Source organism: Hippopotamus amphibius, chromosome 1, assembly GCF_030028045.1.
Source record: "Hippopotamus amphibius kiboko isolate mHipAmp2 chromosome 1, mHipAmp2.hap2, whole genome shotgun sequence".
Classification (NCBI taxonomy): domain Eukaryota; kingdom Metazoa; phylum Chordata; class Mammalia; order Artiodactyla; family Hippopotamidae; genus Hippopotamus; species Hippopotamus amphibius.
Genome location: NC_080186.1, coordinates 167,039,048 through 167,062,317, shown reverse-complemented (window position 1 = coordinate 167,062,317; position 23,270 = coordinate 167,039,048). Strand labels below are relative to the sequence as shown.

At 43.4% G+C, this 23,270-nt stretch overlaps 1 protein-coding gene across 1 annotated transcript in view; it reads right to left on the bottom strand.

Annotated features, from left to right (window-relative positions):
* Window positions 1–23,270, bottom strand: part of FSTL4 (follistatin like 4) — a 394,347-nt gene that overhangs the window by 360,895 nt on the left and 10,182 nt on the right. Inside the window, exon 2 of the mRNA XM_057735151.1 lies at window positions 3,342–3,375. Within this exon, the coding sequence (XP_057591134.1) occupies window positions 3,342–3,375 (34 nt within the window). The remainder of the gene's footprint in view (window positions 1–3,341; window positions 3,376–23,270) is intronic.

Genomic DNA, 23,270 nt, shown 5'->3' with positions numbered 1-23,270 from the left:
TTACACCCCCTTTTGAAAGTCCTATTTAGCATCTCAAAGACCTGAGAGGTTCTGCAGTAAAAATAACTACTAACTTGATGCTGAGTTCAGCATTTACCAGGTGTATTATTTTTCTATGGCTGTTGTGACAAAGTTTCATAACCTGAGTGAAACAAGAGAAATCTGTTTTTTTCCCAATTCTGGAGGCTGGAAGTCAGAAATCAAGGTGGTGGCATGGCCACACTCCCTCTGAAGGCTCTAGGGGAGGATGCTTTGTCACTTCTTCCTAGCTTCCGGAGACTGTCAGCAATCCTTGGTGTTCCTTGGCTTACAGGCTCATCACTCCAATCTTTATCTCCATCAAAACATGCTGTTCTCCCTGTGTGTCTGTGTCCAAATTTCTCTCTTCTCAAAAGGATCTCACTCATTGGATCAGGGCCCATCTTATTCCAGTATGATCTCATCTTAGCTTAATTACACATCTGGCAAGACCATATTTCCAAGTAAGGTCCCAGTCACATGTCCTGGGTTAGGACTTCAACATATCTTTTTGGGAGACACAATTCAACCCATAACACCAAGCTTATTTGAACATGGAGCACTTCCATCAATGCACGAGCTAGGAATATTTGGATATCCACAGAACACTCCCTATAAGTGCCTTTGTAGAACCAACTGACTCAGTGCCTCTCTTGTACATCAGTAGGATAGGATCAGAGTGAAAAGTATGTATACAAAGCAATTTTTAAATTTGCACTTAATTCAAGAAATGATTGTCGAGTAACTACAGGCCCTGGGCTAAGGCCTTGAGGACTTTGGGAGTGAATGAGAGGAAGGTCTGGCTCTCAGGAAATGAATAACCTAATAGGAGCCCTTAACTTTCAAATAAAGTAGGATAAGCAAAACTCTTCAGAAAGAGAGTTGGAAGGGGTGAGGGAGAGGTGGAATCTCACGAAGATTAAGCACAAAGAGTATGCAGGCTGCAGGAACAGTGAAGGCCAGAGGCAAGAAAGCTGGGCTACAGTCTGGGAACTGTGACATCACTGGCTGGGAGGAGCACAGAGGGAAATAAGGTGGAAACAGGTCTGAGGCACACAGGGCATTCATGTCACCCTAATGATCTCCAATCCAAATGTGACTTAGCCTAGACTCCGTTTCCACTGCTAATATTAGCCCCTCTCTTCTCACTCCACAGATTTAATCACAAGTTTGCAAAAGTCACATAGCGTAAAGTTGCAATTGGTCATCCATTTGTAGCAATGAACCCTGGTTGGAGCTGATATTCTGAGTCAGATGCAGTATTAAAACAAAACAAAACAAAAACAGGAAAACATCTTAGGTTTTGTGGTCCAGAGGCTACCTCTCTAGACCTTTCCAGAATCACCTGGGCCTGATAAACTGGGCAGAAAAATTCAGTGTTAATTATTTGCTCCTCTTTCAGTGCCAGATCAAGATAAGTGTTTGTTGCTAGACAACAATGTCTTACTTGTGTTTGTGGGAATAATATTTTATTGAAATAGTCACAGTGCTTCTACTATTTTTATACCTAGACACTGTTCTGGAGAAGATTAACAATCCTACTACCCAAGCCAGTGAATCTCAGACTCAAAAATACTCTGAACCCACTCTTCCCTCCTTCCTGCCAGGTTATAAGCCTTGACATTAAGGCACTGGGCTATTTCAGGAATTTTCAAACACTCAACTTTGACAGAAACAAGCAAGAAACACATCAGTTCACAATAGGGAAAAAAAAAGTTTATGTTATGTCAAGACAAATTTACCAGTACAAACCCAAGGCATATGCTCCCGGTAAGCCAGTTGTGAAAGACTCTGTTTCAAGAGCGAAGGGGATTATGGATGAATAAAGCACAGCCTGACCATGCCTTTGCTAATCCTCAGACACTCAGTCTTATCGGAATTTGGAGTCTCAGGTACAATAAGGCCTTTTATGCCTTTGAGCAAAAATACACATGGTTCTCTCATACCCTAGCCTTACTATTTAAAGACATTTCTAACACAAGGACAGTAAGATTCCAAAACAGTTAAGTTTATATGTAATTCCATAATGCAAATTAATTCTAAACAGTCACACTCAGGGATAGTGAATGAACAGTATTCTGAACCAAAGTTCATCCCAACCTCTCTCCTAATGGCTATTTCTCTCCAGTTTACATGCCATCTCACCCACTGTGAACACAACTTTGAATAAGAAACTTGCTTTCTCTGCCTCACCCACCTTAATCCAATATCATTTGATTTTTATATCCAAATAATGTAGTTTATGCTACAAATGCAGTTCAGAGGACATTGAGCCCAAAATCAGAGACAACGGCAAATGAAAATGAAAGCCAGGAAGTTCATCCTATAGCTAGATTATCCAAATCCTTTGTATCCAGGATTCCAGTACCATGGACAGCAGCAAACAACCAGTTCTATTAACCCATGGGTACAGATAGTATGCAAAGTTTAGGTCTAGAAACTTTGGTAACATGGCCATTCTGTGTCTTTCATTGTGCTATATGAAAAATAAGAACTAACCAGGAGGCAAGGTTTTTAGATTTAAAAGTCACTATGGTATTTACTCACTTTTAAAGACTGGTGCTCTATTTGGAGATAATACCACTGAGAAGGAGATATGGTTAGGGCCAAAACCACAGGCCAGACCCTAGACCAAGAACTCACTTTGGTTTCTGACTTCATCCTCCCATCCCTGAAATAAAGGGCTGATTGGTGGTGACTTCCATAAATCATACAAAAGACACCCTCTTGATAGAGACTAGGTATTACTGAAAGCAAGTAAACTTCAATTCCCATTAAAAGATTTCAGAAATTAACACCCATATATATATATTTACTTCAGTGATCAGAAAACAAATATGCTAGAGGAACTCAGGCAGAGAAAATAAAACATCATGGAATTGTTTCCAAAAGGGAAATTAATTGCTTATATCTATTTCGGCTTAACTAAAGTTGTAAAAATCTAATCAGAAATATTTTTCACAGTGGCACCTTTTCCCAGATATTGAAATACCTCAAACCATAAACCATTTTTTATTGTTGATGTGGTTTTCACTGGATAGAACTATTTCAAACTTCACTCAGAAATGAGGCTTCTCACGAGAGACTGTAAACATGATCAAGCCAGTTCGCCAGACCCCATCTCTGATACTGGAAGGCTGAAGACATAGTTCTCACTTTAGTTCCTGCAGTCCCTAGAGGCAAGCGCCAAATAGCACCCAGAAAAGGCCACACGAAATTTCAAAGAACAAGCTGTCCACAGTCTGAAGTTCACCTTAACTTCAACAAACTATATCCAAATGTCAACAATGAGAATGAAATGAGTATGAATGCATCTCCCCTACCTTCTCTTCTTGTGACCTCAAGGCTTCTGGATCCCTGCAAGAAAAGAAAGACTCAGTGTTTTTGAAGACTAACTCATATGTAGAGATACTTGCAAATATCTCACTACTTATCAGACATTTACCCACAGAAAGGTGAACAATCTCATAAGAACAAGACATTCAGCAATGTTGGGTTTATTAAACTCTCAACATACAAACACATCTGTAAACGTAAACTACTTGTTGCTTTGCTAGCTTAAGTAAAAAAAACAACAAAAAACAAACAAACAAAAATAAACACTGTTAATCATGCAGTTTTTAATGAGCAGAGCCAACTCTCATAGTTTTCCTTATGTGGAAACTGGGCTGGTACTAATTGTTAAGAAAGACCTTGTTCCAAGTTGAATTCCCATCCTCCACCTAGACTGCGGGTGCTTGTAGGGCCTGGGGAAAACATAAGTAGACAGGGGCCAGAATTATATGAGCAGCAGCAGGTTCTGATTTGCAGTGCCATGGTGAAGACTACTATTGCTCCTGTGCAGGTCCCTGGCATGATCTGGTGATTATGGTCATCAGTAGTTTCCAAAGGGTGGGATATTATGGACGATTTGGATAGCCAGTGCATGCCACTGGACTGAATTAAGCTCTTGGCTTTTCTTAATTCAATCTCATCTTCCTTTTTCTTTTTTTTTTTTAAGCTCTTTATTGGAATATAATTGCTTTACACTCTTGTACCAGTTTTTGAGGTACACCAAAGTGAATCAGCTATATTTACACACATATCCCCATATTCCCTCCCTCCCGCGACTCCCCCCACCCTCCCCGTTCCGGCCCTCTAAGGCATCACCCATCATCGAGCTGATCTCCCTTTGTTATACAGCAACTTCCTGCAATGTGCACAGCAATAAGCAAAGTGTTTCAGAAATTACATAGGGAAAACAGAGCCCCTGCATTGAAGATATTCACAGTTGAATAGAAGGGTACAGAACAAATACAAATTATGGGAAATAAAGGGGTGCTTTTGCCTTGATAAATACCAACATACTCACACTCGACTGAAAACATAAGAGGTTTTTTAAAGAACCTTTGCAAATAGCACTGAAGAATGGGAAGCCTTTCAGATAGTAATAAGGGAGGGAGGGTGCACCAGGAAGAGAGAATGGCTTGAGAAAAGACAGGGTGGCAGAAAAGTACAGAGCATGGTCAGGAAGCAGGAAAAGACCCAGTGAGAAGTAATGGGGGGAAAGGCTGAAACATATTATGGTTTCATAATGAATAAAAATATCTATAATCCATTATAAATGACTAGTTTAGGATAAAAAAGCCTAATCTTGAGAATAAGCTGAAAATCCATTCCAGCAACTGAAGAAGATCAAACACTGAACTTGGGACAACTCACCATCACAACCAAAAAGACCAGTCAGCACAAGCACTTTTTAAATAAATGACCTTGTCTTTCATACCTTAGCATTCTTGTCTAGCATTCTTGTGGGACCAGGAGGGGAAGGCAATATTAGAAAGGAAACTGAGGAGGCACTGAAAAGATTGTCCTGCCCAAATTACACTTTCTGACTGCCATCTCTATAATGAGTCAAAAGCCCAAGTGGAGACCAAAGGCAGATACATGTTATAGGCCAGCAGCACATCAGCACAGCACAATTAATCCAACAAGCTTCCAAAGTGCTGGTTCCTCAGCAGCTCAGGGTTCAAAAGAGGGAGCTTGGAGAGTGGTGATTGTAATGAGAGATACGAAAACCATGAAGCACATCATGCACTAAGTAAACCCAGCTCCTTCCACACTGCTCCTCAGCTCTCTGCTCTAGGGACTGGCACCTCCATCCTTGGAAATAACTAGTGTTTGTGGAACAGGATGTCAACTGTTACAGCTCTAGAAAAAAACTTTATGGAAATTTTATTGTAATTGCATAACATTTATAAATTAACTTAGGGTAAGTTGACATCTGTGTAACGTATCTACTTATCTAACATGGTATTTTAAATAATTTGTTCAAGTCTATTTTTATTTCTTTCAAGAATATAATTTTCCTGTATATATTTTGAAAATTTATTACACACATTTTGTTATCATAAATGGAATTTATCTTTCCTTATATCTTATAACTGGTTCTTGTTTGTATATATGATGGTAATTGATTCTTACATATTGATATAACCAATCACTTGACTAAATTTCTTATTGTGTGTAATTGGTTTCCCAATGATTCTTTCGGGGCTTGCATTTGTATATTTATACAATCTGCAAATAGCAGCGATTTTCTGTCTTTCTCCCAGTTTCTATGTCTATAGCTGATTTTTCTACTCATTCTTTTAGCTAATTCCTCCACCTAATGTTAGGTGTTGTGAACATAGTGGGTATCCTGGCCTCCTTTCTGATTTTAGGAAGACAACCTGTAGTGTTTCCCAATTAAGTAAAATGCTGGCTTTTGGCCCAAAGTATGTTTATTATACTTGTGAAATCTATGCATATTTTATAGAGTTTTTAAAATAAATGTATGGTCTGGCTTGTCCCTCGACTTGTTTATTTATTGGCTGTTTCCCTCCACTGGAATGTGAGCTGGGATGGTGCCAGTATCTTTTTCACTCTTGCATCCTCAGTGTTATTTATAACAGGGCAGATGCTCAATACATATTTGTTGAATGAAAATAAATGTGTATTGAATTTTATCAAATACTTTTTCTGCATTTATGGAAGTGATCCTATGATGTTTTTCTCCTCAGCTCTACTAACTTGATGGCTTATCTAGTAGATTTCCTAGTATTCAACTATCTCTGTATTTCTGGAATAAGCTTTTAATAATGATTTTTTTTAAAATATGCTGCTGGATTCTGTTTGCTATGTATGATTCTAAATACATTATGCATTAATATTCATAAATGAGATTGGTCTATAATTTTTAGGTGTCATATTTCTCAGTTTTAGGAATTAAAATTATACCAGTTTCATACAATGGATTTGGAAGTTTTCCTTTTATTGTGCACTGAAATAGTTTAAATAAAAGTGGGATTTCCTGATTTTAAGGTTTTTGCAACTTCATTTCTCAGATATTTATTAAAAAGGGAGGAAGTAGAGGGTCAGAGAGGTTAGAATTTGTCCAAGTTCTTGCATTTTGATCAGTAGCCAACTGGGATTTAAATTCTAAAGTCTAATCCCAAAGCTTATGCACATAATAATACTCTATCTCTGTGTACTTAATTCATAAAGATAGTGTGAAAATTAGATGAGATAGACTTCTGCTTCAGGCTATGAAAGAATAGCTTGTATTAGACCAATCTTTCTCTTAAGAATAACTATAAAAGTTGGATAAATAACCCCCAAAAGTTTTTGAAGGCATGTGAGAGCAATAAAGGCAGACAGAACTTAGCCAATATTTGTAGAGAAGAAGAGACTATTGAGGTGAGCCCCCTATTTATTGCCAGATTTTCCCTTTGGGGCTTATGGTTTCATGTAGAAGCCAAACAAAAGTAATGTTCTGGAGCTTAAAGTAGCCTCACTAAGCTGGGAGATACATGAGTCGAGGCTATAAAAGCAACCAGAACTTGAGGGTCTACAACCCCAGAGAAGGGAATCAGAAAGAAGTAAGCCCAATATTTTGCCCACAGCTTCCTCTTGAGTTAAATTATTATGCTTGAGCTGGACATATAAAGAGCAAAAGGTTGAGAAACAAGAAAAAAAAAATAGCCCCAAACAAGCTAAAAAAATAAGCTAAAAAACTAAGCACAGAGTTTGATAGTATCATGGTGCTAGGAAGACAAAAATTAAGCTTTCAAAGGAAGAGTGGTCCTGGTAAATGCAGCTGGCTTTCAGTTAAGATCTAATATCCTCAAAGAATTTCTGTTCCTGAGTAGATCAAGATGATGTGCCAGCATTTTATATCTAACAAATAAATGTAAATCCTCTCTCTAAGACAATAAAGTAGTATATAGGTGTTATAATTTTTCACATTTTTTACCTGAAACAGTTAGTTATTTCTCTGGGGGGGGTGGGGAAGGGGAGTTGAGGTGGGGGAGATATTCAGGATCAGCAGATAATTGAAATTCAGGATCTACAACCATGAGGAGACATGTACAAGCCCCCACATGGCAAGGGAAGGAAAACTCTTTCATAGAGGTGAAAAGTAAAATGGGAGGGCCATAGCAAACACAGTTCATTGCTTTTCATTGACTGAGTTGTTGCCAGGAAATAAAAGGAGTCTTTCTTCTTTCCTTTGGGTTCTGCAATTGTCACAGGGTGTGAGAGCTCCCCCTTCTGGTCTCCCAGCTCTATTTAATTGACGTTTCTGTTTATTATTATTATTTATAATATATAATGTCCAGCATCCAATCCAAAATTACTAGGTATGGTGGGAAACAGTATCAAATGACTAAAATCCAATAAAACAGACAGCATAAACTGATCCACGGGTTATCCAGGTTTTAGAATTATCAGATATAGCTCTAGAATAAAAGATGCTGAATTTCACCATAAAATCAGAATTAAAATAAGAATTAAATGGAAATTCTAGAACTGAAAATTAAATAACTGAAAGACTCAGTAGATGAATTTAATAGAAGACTAAACACAACTAAAGAGAGGATTAATAAGATGGAGCCTAAGTCAGTAGAAAATAGCCAGACTGAAGATCTTAAAGGAAAAGATAAAGAATAAAAGACACAGAAGAGCATGAGAGACATTACGGGGTATGGTGAAAAGTTCTAACAAGCACATAATTGAAGTTCCAGAGTGAGGAAATTAGGCTGAATCAACGTTTGAAGAGATACTGCTTGAAAATTTTCCAAAATTGATGAAAGACATCAAGCCAGAGATTTAGGAATCTCTACAAGCCCTAAGCAAGATAAACACAATGAAAACCATCACTAGGTACTCGTGGAAATGTAGTTGAATATTCAAAAAGAAAAATCTTTAAAACAGTCAGAGGCTGGGAGTAACAATAAGATTTGATAGATGACTTTTCAGGAGAAAATAATGGAACTAGAAGAGAATAGAATGACATCTTTAAAATTCTCAAAAAAATTAGAATACCATACCCAGTGAAAATACAGATATTCATAAGGTAAAATAAATATTTATCTAGACAGACAAAACTGAGAGAATACATTGCTAGCAGAATAATACTAAGAGTAATGCAAGGGAACACTCTCGACAAAAGGAAAGTTTTTCAGATGAATGCATATGTGAGAAGGAATAAAGAGCACCAGAAAGGTCTAAAAGTGAATAAATCTAATTTTGACTGCTTAATACAACAATAATGCCCTCTAAGGTAATACTATTTGTAGAACTAAAATGAATGACAATATGATCACAAAAGTTCAGGAGGTCAAATGGAATTTAAATATCACAATCCTACTACTACCCAAAAAATGGTAGAAATAGTGCTGTAAGATCAAAGGAATGGGATCACAAAAAAGTAGTCCAAAAAAGAGACAAGAAAGAGTAGGAGAAAAGAAAATAAAGAAGAGACAATAATATGTTAGATTTATAATAATAAAAGGACAATTTAACAGGAATAAATAACACTTCTAAACTTGTACACACCTAACTACACTACCTAAACATATATAAAATTATAACTAAAAGAACTAAAAGAAGAAATCCACAGTGACAAATTCATAATAATGATTGGAGTATTTAAGAAACTTGTTACTAAATGATAGAATAAGAGGAAAATTCAGTAAGGATGTAGAATATTTGACTCTCATGATTAACAAACTTCACCTAATTGATGTACATCAAACACTATACCAATAACTGCATACTACATATTCATTTCAAGTGTCCACTCAACATTTATAAAAATTAACCATATTTTGAGCCACCGGGAAGTTCCAACAAGTTTCAAATTATTAAAACCATATAGACAACATATATAGTTTTCTGACTACAGTGAAATTAAATTAGAAAACAGTAACAGAAGATATGGAGAAAAATCTCCAAATATTTGACTCATGGGTTAGAAGTATATTGCATAATTTCCAAAGAGAAAAATCACAAAGGAAATAAGACACAAAGGAAATCTGAATGACAGTTGAATCATAGCATTTAAAAAATTGTGGGATGTGGCTAAAGCAGTGCTTAGAGGTAAATTACAGCCTCAAGGGCCTATGTTGGGGAAAAAAAAAAAAAAGTGTAGGGCTAGAAATTGATGACCTAAGCATCTATCTCTAAAAGCTAGAAAAAGCCAATGTAAGCCCACAAAAAAATAGGAGGAAAGAAATATAACAGGAACAGAAATCAATGAAATAGAGGAAAATAATTATACCATTAAAAAAGAAGGCCAAAATTTAGTTCCTTGAAAAAATTAATAAAGCTGATCCTTAAGAAGGCTGATCAAGAAAAAAAGAGAAAAGTATATGGAATGTGATGTCAAACAAGAAATCACACATATCCAGTTTCTGGGGTTATGATAAAGGTGCCAATGCAATACAATGGAAAAGAATGGCTTCATAACAGATAGAGCTGGAGCCACTGGATATCCATACAGAAAAAACAGCCTCCTACCTTACAACATACAGAAAAATCATTTCCAGATGGACTGTAGATCTAAATGTGAAAGGTAAAACAATAATGTTTCTAGAAGATACTATAAGAGCATATCTTCATGTCCTTTAAGTGAGTGAAAATTTCTCAAATGGGATGTGAAAGGCAGCACCATAAATGAAAAGAATGCTATATTGAACTTTTTTTTAAAAAAATGAAAACTTCTGTCCATTAAAAGATATGATTGAGACAGTGAAAAGTTGAGCCCTATTAAGGGAATATATTTGCAATGTTTATCTATATATCTGACAAAGCACTCATTCAGAATATAGAAGATACTTTTGCAGACAAATAAGACAAATAGGAATAACCTAATTGAAAAATGAGCAAAAGACTTGAATAGTAACTTCACAGGTTAAAACCATAATGGGATATGGCTATACACCATAGAAAAGATAACAAGAGAACAAGCAAAACTAGTAATAGCTTACAAGGATATGGAGCAACTATAATTTTCACACTCTTAGAGGAACGAGCACCAGGAGGACTCTCCTCATTGGTCTGAGACTCAGCTTTCTGGGGCTCTTCTCCTAGAGACAAGAGCTGCTTCCTGCAATTATTGCTTTTAGTTATCACAGTGGATCTTTTGTTTTTGTTTTCATTTTGGCTTCTTAACCCTTTATTATCTGTTTAACCAAGTCCCTATATTAAATTCTATTTAAACAGGTAGTGCAATATTTCTGTCTTACTTGACCCTACAATACCTCTCCCAGGTAAATGTTCAACTTAAGTACATTCACTTGAGTACCAAAACACATGTACAAGAGCACTGATTACAGCATGACATGCAATAACCGAGAACAGGGAACTACCCAAATGTCCACCAACAGTAGAATGGATAAAGTGTGGCATATCCATACAATGAAAACATCACAGCAATGTAAAGGACCGACTGCAATACACATTAACTTGGATGAATCTCACAGACATAGTGTTGACCAAAACAAGGTAGATGCGAAAGTACAATGTATAGAATGTTATTTTTATAAATTTCAGAAACAAGCATAAGCAATCTTTGGTGACAGATTAGTGGTCACCTTTGGGAGAATAACAACAGGGATACAAAGGTGGTTTCTGGGGTACTGGGAATGTTCTAAATTATGATCTTGGTAGCAGTTACTTGGGTGTGTTCACTTTGTAAAAGTTAATGGAGCTCTACACTTAAGATGTGTACACTTTCCAATATATCTGATGCATCTCAATCGAAAATTTAATAGGATAAAGTACCCACAGTATACAACAGAAATTTGTTGAAGGGAATAAATCACACTCCCTAATTTACAGATGAGAAAGTTTCTACAGAGGGAAAGGCTGCAGCTTGCTGAATTATCACAGGGTAGCAAGTGGCCAAGTCTAGGCTATACTCAAGCCTTGGAAATCCTACTACTACACTCTGCTGCCTCAAAGCAGACACTCAGTGAATATTCAGGAGACACACGACAGGGATTAAAAGATGGAACTCTGAAGTCAGATGGATCTGGGCTGAATCCTGGCTTATTCCTGACAGCCACGGCCCTTCCATCTTTGGTTAATTATCTCATCTTTTTTTTTAAGAACTTTTATTGAGATACAGTTAATAGACAATAAACTGCCTATATTTAGAGTGTACAATCCGGTATTTTTTTCTTATTAGTAATGTATATATGGCAATCCCAATCTCCCAATTCATTCCCCCTCACCCTCTCCGCTTTCATTTTTTCTAAGCATCAGTTTGTTCATCTGTGAAATGAGGGCAGGAATGGTACCTTCTTCACAGAATTGATGGGATGATTAAGTGAAATAATAATAAACCTGTGCTACACTTAGTATGGTGGTTGACATACAGTAGTCCTTAAATGGTGGCCACCATCATCTTTATTGCCTTTAATGAAGATAACTAAGGGAGAGAAATAGTAAGATCACTTGGGGAGGGAAATGAGCTCAATGTTTCCGTCAGTTATTGTGGCTAAATAAGAATGGCTTCCCAGTTCTTGAAAAAGTATGCCCCCAAAAGCTGTAGCAGAACTGTACAGAACAGAATTCACTGACAGAAGTGACACCAAGGTCCTGGATGCTTTGCCTAAGGAAGAAATTATTTGCTGCAGAAGTTTCAAACCAGATGGTTATAAATGAGAGTTAACACATGGGCATTACTTAATGACTAAATTTCTTTAACTAAAAATCTAATTTTATTATGGTATAAATCATGCTTTCTTGAAGTAGGGAATTAATTTTAGATTTTTCATTTACTGTTCATAACCTTTCCACGAATTTGACAGCCAAATCATTTAAAATGTCATTTAACCAATACAATACAACAGCTTTATCCCTCATTGTGCCCTTCCAGAATCCATTATCTTCCACTATAATGCAGAAGAACGTAAGTAAAAAATTACCATTCCATAAAGCTGTATTTTATTGTGCATTTGAACTGCATAATCTTTATTTTTGAATATAATGTGAGTGCTGAGTAATATTTTTCATAATCCAAAAATCTATTACAGATTCTCAGCTACCAAAAAATAGTTTGCGAGTTGCTGAAAGAGGACACATGAAGATCCTCAGATTCCATGCCTGGATCCTTTTCATCCATCTTAGACGGTGCTCAGGACCTTAGGCTGTATGTGAGGCTCAGGAAAAGGGTGGCAGAGCTTGGCCACAGATCAAAGTCATCCCCCCCACCCCAGCCATGTATCCAGCCACCCTTGGTTAGAGAGTAAGTTTCAGTTTGTCACTCGAAATGTTATGGGATTCACTGGCTTCTGGGAAAATGTTGGCTCTGTGAGTTAGCAAAGTGGGGATCAAAAGCACCCACTACCCAGAAGAGAAGGTCAAGGAAACAGCAAGCTGAATGGAGCGTGGCCAGGTCTTTATAGACAAAGCAGAGGTGAGTGTGGTGCAGGTGGGGCATGGCCTGCTGAGGTGGGCAGCTGCAGGCCCTCTGCCCCTGCCAGGGTTCCGGTGGTGAGCCTACGACAGGCAGCACCTCAGTCCGCGTGAGAGGAGCGAAGGAAGCCCCCTGGCTTCAGAGTTCCTCAGGCTCCCACTGCCTGAAGAAGCTACCAGAGGAAGCCCATGTGTTCAATCTATAAACCACTTGGTACAGTCGGGATGGAAGATTTGCTAACAGCACTCATCACTACTGAAATTCTGACATCTAAATCCTGTTTTCATATCTGAGATGCTCTTAAAACTAATGCTTAACAACCTTCCTTACAATTTTTCATTTATTCATTTGAATTTTAAAAACTTGACTCTTAATGGCTTTGATTTTTTGCTAGCAGGACACCATTTTGCAATTAAAGCCTTCACTTGGATGGATAGAACACAGCTAAATAAAGCAATGTCTTATGTAGCATGTATTCCATCACTGGCTCCTGTTTACTCAGCACACACCCAGAGTTTGGTACACTTTATCTCATTTATATGGTTCAGGTAAAGGCAGAAGGAAAACCATTGCATTGTTAGATTTCCCAGCACATCACATCAGGGCCTTCAAAGCCAGATGAAGAGAGAGTTATGGGATTAACCTTCAACTCAAGAGCTAGCTTAAGAGTCAAGGTGAATAATCCAGCTAACAAGAGGATTTCCTGGGGGATGTGGCGGGGGGAGGGGAGGGAGTCTGAACATCAGCTTTCTCCTCCAGTCAATGTGGAGCTCACAGCAAGTGCTTAAGGAAAATACTGATGAGGAGGTGCCCACTCCTGAGGAATGCCACCTACTCAAGAGGTCAGAGCGCATCTCCCGCCTCCCTGAGAACAGTGCCATGTGCCAGGAACCCTCTGGGTAGAGCGGTGTAGGTCCTCTCCGGCAAACTGCTTAGCAGCGTGACAGGCGGGAGAGGCACAGCCAGCCGCCCTATACCTCAGCATGCTTAGGGAGCGGAGGAAGCTGGGCACAGCCATGGACATTCCCCCCTCTCAGCCCACAAGCTGCTGGATCCAGTGAGGCCACCCTGGTCTCTATCAGGAAGCCGAGAACAGAAGGGGCGTGACCACACAGGCAACGCAAGGGACCTTCTCCAAGACTTCAGGGCTGAAACATGGACCATACAGTGAGCAAGTTGTGTCCCTTCTATTTCCTGTCCAACAACAAACAGATCAGTGTGAGCAAACTAGTGTTTGCACAGGACCCAAGCGTTTAATGGGGGTTTACCAAGACAAATGGAAGAGACCATGTAGGTATAATTTTGAAAAAATGTCACAGAAATCTCTTTATGATTAAGGTATAGTCATCTGGGTTTTTTTTTTTTTTTTTTTTTTTGCAAGTCATTGCTATAAACCCACCAACAGAGCCTCCCTGTGGCACATTTGTGGGGAATGTCAATTTCATGTCCATGAGGGAGACGAAACAAGACCTTCACAGCCTCCAGGAGGTCTGAATAGCTTAATTTTATTAGTAAGTGCTCCACCAGCCACACAGCCCTGAGGGAGCCACCCAGACACCTCCCACTCCAGGTTCCCCATCTGTGAGTGGGCAGACCAGACAGCCCAGCCAGGATGAATTAGGTGACAACTCAGAAACATGGGCAGAATCTCACAGGTAGTTCTGCTCAGTGCTTTCTGATGGGGAACACAGGGCATCCACACTGGAGAAAAGCTGTGATACTCTACAGAGAAAGGTGTTAAAGGTGATTACAAGACACAGAGAGAAAAGGAAGAATGAGGATATTTGCCACGCCTTCAGAAATTAAGATGACTTGGATGTTAACTTTCTTGTTTTTAAAAGTAAAGAATGAGTAGAATAGTATCTGAGGATTTGGGGCTTTTTAAATTCTTGGTATTATTTAAAGCTATCTATTAAGGGTTATTAATTTACAATTAAGAAGAACAGTTGGCTCTGGATCTAAGGTCATCTTCTGCGGCGAATCTACCGACGTGACCGTACAAGGAAACATTAGATTACGTTTGATGGAACAAACGCCAATGACTGATCACGCCACCTTGTTAAACACCATCACCTGCACACAGTCAGATGAAAAGACCAAGAAGGAAAGAGGGGCACTTTCCAGCTTCACCTCTCTGACAACCCAACAAATGAAAAACTAATTACGTTTCTGACTTGGAAAGTAATACACATTTCTGCTTGAGAACACGTGATCCCCGCACGCTGGACAATCCTAAGAGTTAGCAGCACGGGGCTCTAACTCGGCACCCCAGGGACCACCTCATTAACAGCTGTCCTTGCCAGGGGCACCAGGCAGCTCGGCAAAGCCCACCCACCACGCAGAGCGGATTAATTACACTGTGCCACGGTCACACATGACCGCCATTACTAGGGCAGCATCTGTCTCCCCCACAGCCCACATCTCACTCCTCTCTCAGCCCAGCACAGGGCCTGGCCTATCATAAGCCCTAAACAGATTGATTGCAAGGATGAAACCAGTTTATTTCATGATCTCCTGAGGAAAATACAGGGTGAGTGAGGCTCTCCTCCAGGCTCGTGGAACACACCAACTGCCGCTGAAGCCTGACTTTCTATATTTTCCATTTTTAGCTCCGTTTCCACAGGATCAGGAACACCCTAGGATGCCTCCCTCATTCTGGGCAGCTTCGTCTCCCCCACTTGTCCTGTCTTGTGCTGGCTCTGCTCTTGGGGGTGTTCGGGGGAGGACAGATGGCCCCTGGGAGGGAGAGGGACAGCGTTTTAATTATTCACTACCCCCTCCAGGTACCATCCAAAAGATAATGTAACTTAGCATCAACCTGTTTAATGTGATATTCAAACCTGCCACTTTTTTCCTTCTGCCAGCTGTAAGCCCACAATGAGGTTTAGAATAACTTGTGTCTAGAAAATTAAAAGACAAAAGAGGGGGAAAGGCTGCCCTCCAGCAGAGTTCTCATGTCTACGTCTATTTTTCATTCTTGTTTTCGCACATGGATTGGGGATGGGTCACAGATATAGATCATCTGACTTAAAGATGGAAAAAGTTACAGAGCCATGTTGGGGCTCCTTTCCCCCCCAAACCACACAATATTTACTGAATAATAAACATGTGGCACACAATCCAGCTGTATTTCTTTTTACATTCATTCATTCCTCCCTTGGCAACTTCCATCACATTAGCTGAGTAACCGGTAAGTTGTTTGTTGCCTATTTTCTCAAGGGCTCTTCCATAGCTATCTGCATCAGTCACAGTCTTAGAGTTTCACAGGCTGAGTTTAGAGAGTAGCTAAAATGTGCCTGGCAGACCAAACTGAAATGGGTAACTGGCTGCTTGTCCATGCCCCCTGCACTTGAGTCCAAGTCTCCACCCCAGACACACCTCTTTATGAGCACAAGTAGGGAACAGGAAAAGACTGGGGTGGGTGCGAAAGTGAGCACACTAAGGTCAGGCATACTCACTCCCAGCAAAAGAAATAGCTAAGACCCCTTAGTCCAAGCATTGCAACCAGAGTCTCTCTCTCATCTTGCCCAGAAATAAGATGAGAGACTGGTCTTCCTGGTTGGCCAGTGGCCCCTCTGTCCCCCTGGGCATCACCTTCGCTTCCTCATTCATCACTTCCTGCTTCTGTGGGCTTGCCTTGCAGAAGCATTTTGTCAGGCCTTATCCTGCCATTTCCATCATCTTGATGCTCCCTGAGACACTCGGCCCCTCACTCAGGACTCCCAGCAGAGTTCCTGGTAAGTCTCCTGCCCCATTCATTTATTCTTACTTTCATCTGTCCATATATTTATTCATTCAATAAATATTGACTGTCCTGGGGACACAGTAATGCCAGGACAGCCACAGTCCTTATCCCTATGAAGCTATGATCTCACACAGAGAGACAGACAACAAACAAGCAAAGGAAATGTATGGAACATGCCATAGTAAGACGTGTCATGGTCACAAACAAAGCAGGGAAAGGAGATAGAACGATAGATAAGGTAGTCAGGGAGGGCCCCTCCAGGGGCTGTTATCTGAGTACAGATCTGTCCCCTGCTCCGCTGCTGTGCAGAGCATGACCTCCCCTGCTCATGACTGTTCCGTCATCCCTTTGAGCCACCATGCAAGCCCATGTCTCTCTCACTATCTCCCCATCCACAGCCGTGGCATCAGCAGCGAGAACCAGCACTGGAAGCAGTTGTGGCCCCAGAAATGGCAGCAAGCATCACAATGGCCACTTCTGTGTGCTGAGCCCTCTCCACGCCCACCTCCTTCAAGGTGGAACTCCCAATGCCACCCCACGAGCCTCTACCACCATGCCTCCCACTTGACTCTTGGCAATTTTTTATTGTTGTCTGAATAAATAATTGGCCTGGCTCAGGGTATCTGCTTCTATAGAGGGAGATAAATCCACAAACACACTTTGATTAGAAAGCACATTCATTGTACCACTATAAACTTGTATTAAAAATGGAACCTCAAGTAGTTTAAATAAGTTATATATAATTAAAAAGCCTTTAAGCACAATAAGGCTCTTTTTCAATTTTCTTTGATAACAGAGTCAAAAAGAAAGAAAGGCACCCAATGGTGAGCATAGGTGGATTGCTATTCACTTAGCAGCTGGCCCTTCCGAGAGTCCCAAGTAAAACAGTTTTTTTTCCCCTGTCGGTGTCTTGCTGCACTTAAGCAGGATGTTCCAGGAGCGTGAGCTGGCTCAGCTGTGAGATGACATTCATAGCAGTGCCTAGAAGGTGGGCATGAGAATAGAATGAGGTGTGTGTGAAGAACAGTGAGCATCAACTTGGCTAGAGAGATGCCTACCCTCCACCTGCCAGTCAGGAGCCAGGCTAGCCTTAGTCACCCGCACCTCCCAGAGGGCCTTGCACTTGAGGAGAAACACATGGGGGCTTTGTCTCCAACGGGTGGAATCGTTTCTGCCCCTGAAGAACATTTGCTGAGAAGAACAACGATGAGAGAAGTGGGCATTCTATCTGCACTTCCTCCACACGCTAACCCAGTGGTTCTCAAACGGAGATGTTTTAAACAATCCAGAGCTCAGACCACACCTCAAACCAATTAAATCACAATGTCTAGGGCTGGGACACCCACATCAGTATCCTTAGAAAGCTGGTTCCAATGTATGGACCCGATTGGGAAGCATTGGACGACCCAAGTATCTTACAAACTCTCTCCCCAGAACGGGGCTCTCTCTCTCTGCTTGTTGCTGCTGCTCACTGCGGTGCTGGGCAGCCTCCAGAGGACCACGGCTTCTGCAGGTGCCAGTAAGGCTCTCCCAGGCACAGACGCTGCATAGTGGCACCAATTTCTCGTTCCCAGCACGATTTAGTAAAGCAGGTAGACGGCCACAGGGAGTGATGCCACCCCAACACCCAGGTCTCAGCAGATCTCAGCGGCCACTGGGTACTGGGGGGAAGGGCAGGCTCAGCACCCAGAGCTGGGCGCCTCCCCGCTCCCCAGGGACGGGGCAAACAGGGCAACTGGCCTGGAGCACACGAGCTGGCTCTGAGTGGCTGCAAAGACGCCCCTCTGGGCCCTAGCACCTTGGGCCTTCAGCTCCACGGTGGTAACATTCAGCTCGGTCTCCTCGGCCGTAAGGTGGGATTCAGGGTAGTGCCTGGGAGACTGCTGGGAGACCTGACAGAGGACGTGTGCTTGGTGGCTGCTGTAACTTACCAGTTCCCAGCCACAGACAGCATCTGGGGGGCTGTCAGGGGGTCACACTGCCCCTCTGTCTGGAGCATAGTGTCTAGAACCAAAGAGGTGCCCTTCAGTGTTTCAGGGCCTCTGGAGCAGGGAGGGGCCAACAGTTCTGCTCCAGTGGGCAATGACGGGCAGAGACAGGGTGGCGGGAGGGCTCCATCAGCTGGAACAGTGTGAACCGTGAACCATCAACACGCTGCCCCTCTGCCTACCCCTGCCCCAGGCTGTCTTCCCTGACTTTCTCTGACCCTCTGGGGCTGCCCACTGGCTGATTGGCTCCAGCACACTTAAATGCCAGGGTTCCTTCCCTTCGGTGTTCTGCAGTGGGCACTCTATATATCCCTGCCCCGCCCCCAGAGCTGCCCTCTCCTCCTCCGTCCATGGGGCAGGGACTGAGACTTCCTGGTGTGCTCACCTGCCTGGAGGAGTTAGGCATACTTCTGAAGGAGCCACTGCCTGCTACCACAGCTGGGCCAAGCTTAGTGCCCCATGTACCTGGGGCTGCCCTACCACTCCCGCCTCAGGGGAAGAGAGGACCACCCTCATGACAGCCTTCCCCTGACAGCAGGAGCATAAGGAGCTTGCCTCTGGCTGTAACCCATCACTGACCCCCTTGCTCTCTTCCAGTGGCTGCTGGAAGAGTCAGCAAGGATCAACATTTTCCCACTGGGATTCCTGACCCTCCAGAAACCTGTATCTGACAGTAACCACCTTGGTCATCTTGGTTGCCAATGCTGGGACTCTTGCCTCTTCCCTAAGGTCAAGGTCCCAGAATCCAGTTTCTGAAAGGGAGACATTTCTCACCAACCCTTAGACACTTCCCAAGGCCAACTCTTAGAAGCAGAAACAGAGAGCACCACACAGCCTCATGCTTAGGTCTCCATCCAGAGCCCAGAGACTCACCTTTCCACATGCACAGGCACAGCAGTGGGCCTGGCCAGGCTCTGCCCTACATGAGGGCAGATGCTCAGGGACCCACAGGGCAGTGACCGCAAAGCCCCCACCAGATCTCCTTGAAAAACAGAAGAAGACAACCTAAGAGATGTTCATCCTTGTGGATTCCATGGCTGCCCCCTAGGCCCCTTCCCACAGTGGGAGAAGATAAGAGCCAGGGGTGTGTACTGCGGAGCCAGGGTGTGAATACAGACAGGACACACTCTGCCACTCCCCACAGGGAAGGTCAGGAGGCTACCTCAAGCTGTGCTGCCCTCTGAGAGGTGGGGATACCTCATCTGATGTGAGAGAGTCTGTGTTGGCCTTCAAAGCTCATCATCATCAAATGTCCCTTTCTTAGCCTCAAAAATACGTAAAGGGGGAGGGCTGGGTAAAAGTACAGCTGGAGCTTGTGAGGAACACGCAGACAGAGTGCCAGGTACAAAGTCGAGCTTCACCACTTAACACAAAGGAGACATCAGACAACTCACCCATCATCTTGAAGCCTCCATTCCCACACGTATAAAATAAGCAACTTAATGGTACCTCATAGAATATTTTTGAGAAGTCGATGAAGTAATGTACTTAAAGCTGTGACAAAACGATAGCTGTTAATCAATATTATCAACATTAACAGCTATGGAATTCAAAGGTGTCACCATCAGGAATTTCCTCCTCATGCCTGCAGAGGAAGGATGAGAAGTGTCATTCAGATGCCCAGCTCTGAGCTCCAAAAGCTACCCTGCCCTGACATGCCCGCTCTGGAGGTGTCCCTGTTTCCCTAACACTCCATAATTCTTAGTTACCCAGAAACAGACACGATAGCAAAACCCCAGTTCCTAATGCAACAAGACTCTGCACCTGGCTGGGAGCAAAGCTCAGCCCCAGAACTGGGGGGCATCCATCGTGTCTCGTTTTCCACGGTGACTGGCCTAATTATCTCACGGCAGCTCGACTGTGACGTTACTCACTGGATTCTTAGGGTCGATTCTAAGAACAAGCATCTCATAAAGCCATGACTCCTCTCCCGTGTAGCCCCATCTTTCTTCACAAGAACAGTTCCAGCTAAACCTCAAAGCAGCTGCACTAAGGAGCTCCCTGCCCTACAAGACGTATGAACTCTGGAGTCACAGGGCCACCTCCAAGCCCCAAAGCCTGCTGCCCTTTAGTCAATTTGATGGGGGCAGGACGTGAACACAGGCACAGGGAGCACAGGCACCAGGAGGGCTGGGAGGGTCAGGGTGAGGGCTGGCAAGACGTGAGTCAGCCCACAGAAGTCAGGCATCCTTTACAGCCTGCCTACCAACTGGGATAACCCAGGGATGGTAAGCTGGGCTTCTGAGCTGCCCAGCTGCAGACAGGCCAGGCTGGTGTGCGGAGGGTACCAGTGAGTCAGGCAGAGGAAGCTGGGTGCTTGAAGCAGAAGAGCAAAGATTTAAGACCAGGCAGGCAGGCCCTCCTACCCCCAATTCCAGCTCTGAAAGGTGGGAAGGCTCAACTTGATAAAACACCCACACTGCTGAAAACTCAGCACACATGGCTCTGAGTGCTGAGGGGGTGGAGGCTGGCTCCTCAGCCCTGCCACCCCATCCACCCCTGGTGACATGCTCTTGTGCTCCTTTACCGGAACCTCCCAGGCCCGTACCGGCAGCTTCTGCTCAGAGCCCCTGAATGGGACGTCACCTCTGAGCACCTGTCCCCTGGCCACAGGTAACGTACTAGGGCAGACGCTTGCCCTAGTCGAGCCAACCCGGTTTTCAGCGGCCAGACCTCAGCTGGGTGACCCAGGGCCCTGGGGCCAGAGGCCGTGTGGTGGCAGGGCACGGTGCAAGGTACAGGCTATGAGGCGGGAGTTGCAGGTTGGCAGAAAGGCCAGTCTCCAGAGAAAACAGGCAGAGAAGAGAGAGGCAGAGGGGGGAGACGGTGAAGCTGGGAAGAGGGGAGAAGGGGGCCAGGCCGCCTAACTACTCTGCACCCTGAGCCCCCCAGGCAACCTGCCGGGCTCCAGCAGGTCTCTGGGGCCTCAAGATAACCCTTCTTTGTACACAAGTACATTGGAAGGTGATTCTGCTCATGGCCACCAAGGGGCCCTCATGAGTCCCTCTGCCAGCAGGCCTGGGCACCACACCCACCAGCCCCTCCCCTTCTCCCTTCCCACTAGACACAGTCCTGTTCCAGCCCACACCTACACGCGGAGGGTGCCTCCTACTTAAATACTGAAGTCTTCTCCCCACCCACATCTCTGCCAGCCCCTCCAAAGCCCTCCACCTCCAAGAGGTCCTTCCCAAGCCTGCCTCCCACCCAGTGCCTCTCTGCTCTCAACTCTCCCGTCACCCACAGTTGGGCCCACACTGCTAACTGCATGTATTCCATACCGCATTAACTGCTCGCCATGTGCACACGTATATTTCTTAGAACTGTTTGTGATTATTCCCTTTCTCTTCTCATAATCCTGTGGTGAGACGTCAGCCCACCACACACAGGTATTTCCTATAGAATGCAGCTCAGGACCATCCTTTCTGGCAACACAGGAACCGTCATTTTGAATAAGATAAGGTTTAAAGTTTATTATATGTTTTCATCTAAAATGTTTCATGAATCACAGATAATTTTGTCCTAGTCAGCATGGCCGCAGAAGTGTTTTCTTCCTATAAATTGCCAAACCAACTGGTACAACCAGTTGGACAAGGATGGACACCTAGCTCAAGCTGGGACTCAAAAGCAAGAGCTAAGACTTGCAGGTACAGCAGTTTGGGCACCGGGGCGGTAGTGTCTCATGCTGCAGGACCCTCAGCGAGACAGGACCTCAATGACGAGCGGTCATCCCTCCCCAACACCAAAGTCCTCTGACCCAGCAAGAAGGACGGGGCCATATCAGGTAGAACCACCTTAGGAGAGACCCCAGAGGGGTGTAGACCCTGCTCTGGTGGACAAGTTCTGGAAGTGGTGAGGGGCTCTGGTTGAAACTGAGCCCCAGACACCACCAGCTGCTGCAGTCACCACTGTGTTCGGCCTGTGTGGGTGACACCCTGAGATGCCAGCTTCTTCCAGCCCCTAACCAACCCTCTGAGGGCTCAAGAGCAGCTGAACCATGGGTCACAGACGAACCTGTGACACTAGATCTGCCATTAGCCACGACCCCTCTGGAGAGGAGAAAGTCTGGACTATGAGAACAAGCATCTGCTCTGGGACCAGGGGTGGACCAATGGAAGCAGGGAAACCGAGAGCTACTTCCTCCTGTATTACTCAAGAAAGACACCTAATTTCCTTCAGGCTAATGTTGACAGAGGGTCACATTCTTTCTGCTAACTCAGACTCTGCTCAGCAATAGCCAAGTGCTCCATCACCCTCTAACTTCCCACTGGTCCTCAAGCCCTAAAAACAAAATCGCAATCCCATTTCTTGTCAACCAGCTGGCCCTGGGACAGGGCCAAGCACACAGCAGGACACTCAGTGGATACCTACTGATGACTGAGATTTAAGATCTCCCAATGTCCCAGTTGGCCCAGATATCCCGGGGTCCAGAGACCCACACCAGGTAGGTGCATAGATAGCATCCTAAGAAGGTCAAGTGGGAAGTTCTGCTTTGGGACACAAAGACATACTTCTAAGCTACACTGCCAGGTGATGAACACCCAAGCACGAGGCAGAGAATCCCACTCTTCACAGCCAAATGCCTAAGTGAAAACAACAGCATATGTAACAACCAAACAGAAGAGAGCGGAGGAAGAAGAGGAAGCAGAGTGGGGCACATTTTAGAAGCACTCCAATTAGAGCGACGCCTGGCAGGCCTCTTCCATTTGACATCTCCTGGTGTCTCCACGTGAAAGTCTACTTCCCCAGAATGAATGCACAAAATGTGGCATCAGCAGAACTACAGAAACCTGATGTC